Source organism: Eurypyga helias, unplaced genomic scaffold (genome assembly GCF_000690775.1).
Source record: "Eurypyga helias isolate BGI_N326 unplaced genomic scaffold, ASM69077v1 scaffold16705, whole genome shotgun sequence".
NCBI lineage: Eukaryota > Metazoa > Chordata > Aves > Eurypygiformes > Eurypygidae > Eurypyga > Eurypyga helias.
Window position 1 is genome coordinate 1 of NW_010249703.1, and position 3,621 is coordinate 3,621.

General features: G+C 40.2%; 1 protein-coding gene across 1 annotated transcript; it reads left to right on the forward strand.

The window, feature by feature from the left end:
* Window positions 1-87: 87 nt before the first annotated feature.
* On the forward strand, window positions 88-3,472 carry LOC104509501 (myosin heavy chain, skeletal muscle, adult-like; the record flags this gene model as incomplete). The annotated part of the gene is made up of 7 exons (XM_010151465.1): window positions 88-258; window positions 1,221-1,530; window positions 1,682-1,749; window positions 2,261-2,348; window positions 2,470-2,587; window positions 3,126-3,249; window positions 3,336-3,472. Coding segments are annotated over 7 exons (1,016 nt in total), but the record flags the coding sequence as incomplete, so codon positions are not given.
* Between the last annotated feature and the right edge of the window lie 149 nt (window positions 3,473-3,621).

The window sequence follows — 3,621 nt, forward strand, 5'->3', positions numbered from 1 at the left end:
ATCTCACCTCTCCTGTAGCTCCCACATAAGAAAAAGGCTTGTGGTGATGAATCTTGAAAACATTGCAATTTTTTATACATTTGTCAGTTCAATAGCTTTGAGCAGCTGTGCATCAACTTCACCAATGAGAAACTGCAACAGTTCTTCAACCACCACATGTTCGTGCTGGAGCAGGAGGAGTACAAGAAGGAAGGAATTGAATGGACATTCATTGACTTTGGGATGGACCTGGCTGCCTGCATTGAGCTGATTGAGAAGGTATCATAGAATCATAGAATCACAGAATGGATTGTGTTGGACAGGCCCTTAAAGATCATGGCTGCCATGGGCAGGGACACCCTCCACTAGACAAGGTTGTTCAAAGCCTCATCCAGCTTGGCCTTGAAGACTTCCAGGGATGGGGCATCCACAGCTTCTCTGGGCAACCTGTTCCAGTGCTTCACCACCACCTCTGTGAAGAACTTCTTCCTGATATCTAATCTAAACCTCCCCACTTTCAATTTAAACCCATTACCCTTTGTCCTGTCACTACAAGCTCTTGTAAAAAGTTCCCCCCATCTTCCTTGTAGCCCCCTTCAGGTACTGGAAGGTGCTATAAGGTCTCCCCGGAGCCTTCTCTTCTCCAGGCTGAACAAGCCCAGTTGTCTCAGCCTTTCTTCAATGCTAGAATTCTCTAGTTATTGAGGGATACATAGAGAATTTTTTTAAATATCTGGATTACAATGATAAATTTAAGCTATTAAAGCACTCTGTATTTCTGTAATTTGTAATGTTGCCAGCAATGTTTAAAAGTAGTTTCACAATTAAAGGTGAAATGAAAAAGGATGAATCTCATTTAATTTTCTGTGACATATTGTCCAGTAAAGAACAGAAGAAACCTTATCTTCTGATTTGTTTCACACTTCTGATTTGTCCTTACACTAACCTCTTTAGATTAGATGTCAGGAAGAAATTCTTCACAGAGAGGGTAGTGAGGCACTGGAACAGGTTGCCCAGAGATGTTGTGGATGCCCCATCCCTGGATGTCTTCAAGGCCAGACTGGATGTGGCTTTGAGCAACCTGGTCTAGTGGAAGGTGTCCCTGCCCATGGCAGGGGGTTTGGAACTAGATGATCTTTAAGGTCCCTTCCAACCCTAACCATTCTATGATTCTATGATTCTATGATTCTTTCCAACCAAGGAATCTGTTTCTCCTTCTTGTGTGTTGTAATGTCTGCCAGCCCATGGGCATCTTCTCCATCCTGGAAGAGGAGTGCATGTTTCCCAAGGCAACAGACACCTCTTTCAAGAACAAGCTCTATGACCAGCATCTGGGCAAGTCCAGCAACTTCCAGAAGCCTAAGCCAGCCAAAGGGAAGGTTGAGGCCCACTTCTCCCTGATACACTATGCTGGCACAGTGGACTATAACATCACCGGTTGGCTTGAGAAGAACAAAGACCCCCTGAATGAAACTGTCATTGGGTTGTACCAGAAATCATCTGTGAAGACATTGGCCTTGCTCTTTGCCAACTATGGTGGAGCAGATGCAGGTCAGCTCCGTGAAAATTCTATTTTCAAAGTGGGAAAATATTGGTAGGAAATCAAACAGGAAACTTAGATGCTTAAAAATTGTTTCCTGTTCTGTAGTTTAGTGTTCAACATAAATATTTTACTATTGTTTTCCCCTTCTTTCATTTATAGAGGGTGGTGGCAAGAAGGGTGGCAAGAAGAAAGGTTCTTCTTTTCAGACTGTCTCCGCTCTTTTCCGGGTATGTATTGGTTTCCTTACTTTGTCTCTTTTTACTTGAAGGAAGGGATGATGTTATAACTCCTGAAGTCATATTGCAAAAGGTTGAAGAAGGTTATGTACTATAGATAAAATTTCCATTTCAATGAAAGACTAGTTTCTTCTCTTAATTATTTTTTTTAACATGGAATTATATACTCTCATTGATATATAAAAATGAGAACTCTTTCAAATAGTTGAGGATGTTGTAATTCAGATCTTTTCTCATACACGTCTATTTCTTAGGTTAAAATTATTTTTTGAAAATAATAAATTATGGTGACACAGTAACTGAATTAAAATTCCTTTTAATAGTAATTTTCATCAGTGAAAGATGGATGAAGGCACAAGCTTTTGTACATTAATATGGAAATTTTGCACTCTGGTTTCAATCTGACAAATTAATAACTTCTTTTCCATGGGTGAAATGTGTGCAGCTGCAAGGATGTAGATCTTTCATTTGTAGATTTAAACTTTACCTTGAAATCTCACAGGAGAATTTAAACAAGCTGATGACAAATCTGCGCAGCACCCACCCCCATTTTGTACGCTGCATCATCCCAAATGAAACAAAAACACCTGGTAAGGACATACAATAGGGGGAAATCTGAAGTCAATGAAGTACTTCTCCTATAATTGAAAAATGGAGTAGTCACTAATAGGAACTAACTATTGACCAGTCACTAATGGTGGTGTTTGTTAGGTGCCATGGAGCATGAGTTGGTGCTGCATCAACTGCGATGCAATGGTGTGCTGGAAGGGATCAGAATTTGCAGGAAAGGCTTCCCCAGCAGAGTCCTGTATGCTGACTTCAAACAAAGGTAGGGGTGTTTTCTTCCCATTTTTTTCCTGTTCTACAGCATCTATATACTAAATTACTTAAGTATCAAATTTACTACACAGTTTAGTATATACATTCTCCAATCAAATCACATTAGAGTAGTATACTACTGGTAACATAAAAGTTTCCTTCACAAATCCACATCACATTTGAACAATACAAGTTTCCAACCAATGTCCTAAAAATGTTCAAAGGGAGGTCTGTCCCTATCAAGAATGTAGTCAGTTGTTGCTGAAGCTCAACAGTGGACAGCTGTTGCTGAGAACAGAAAAAATATTGAGGAAATGTGTATTAATATAAAAACGATTCAATACCAGTTCATAATGATATGACATGGTTGATGATCATGATTCCCTTGGACTCTAACTTAACAATATGAAAACTTCACATACACTGGCTTGAAAGAAGGGACTGTCTCTAATACACAACAGTCACTCATCTGTTGCTGAGAAGGCTGTGGATTCAGTTGCAGTGATGGTTGCAGCAATGTGGATATCTTCTTGCGCTTTCTCTTGCAGATATAGGGTGCTTAATATAAGTGCTATTCCAGAAGGTCAGTTCATGGATAGTAAGAAGGCTTCAGAAAAGCTTCTTGGGTCCATTGATGTGGATCACACCCAATACAGATTTGGTCACACCAAGGTAGAAACAGATTTTATGTTCAAATAATAGATTCCTCTCTTATGCACTACCTGAGACTGATTTAGTACAATGTTCCCTTTCTCAAGGTGTTCTTCAAAGCTGGGCTGATAGGTCTGCTGGAGGAGATGAGAGATGAGAAACTAGCAGAGATCATGACTAGAACACAGGCCAGATGCAGAGGCTTCCTGATGAGAGTGGAGTATCGAAAAATGGTGGAGAGGAGGTAGACATTTCTAAACCATGTATCATGTTCTCATGGTACATGGCTCACTGAGTCAAAATTCACCACTCACAGAGTATCCAATAGACATGTGAATCTTATTTCAGGGATGCCATCTTCTGCATCCATTCGTGCATTCATGAACGTGAAGC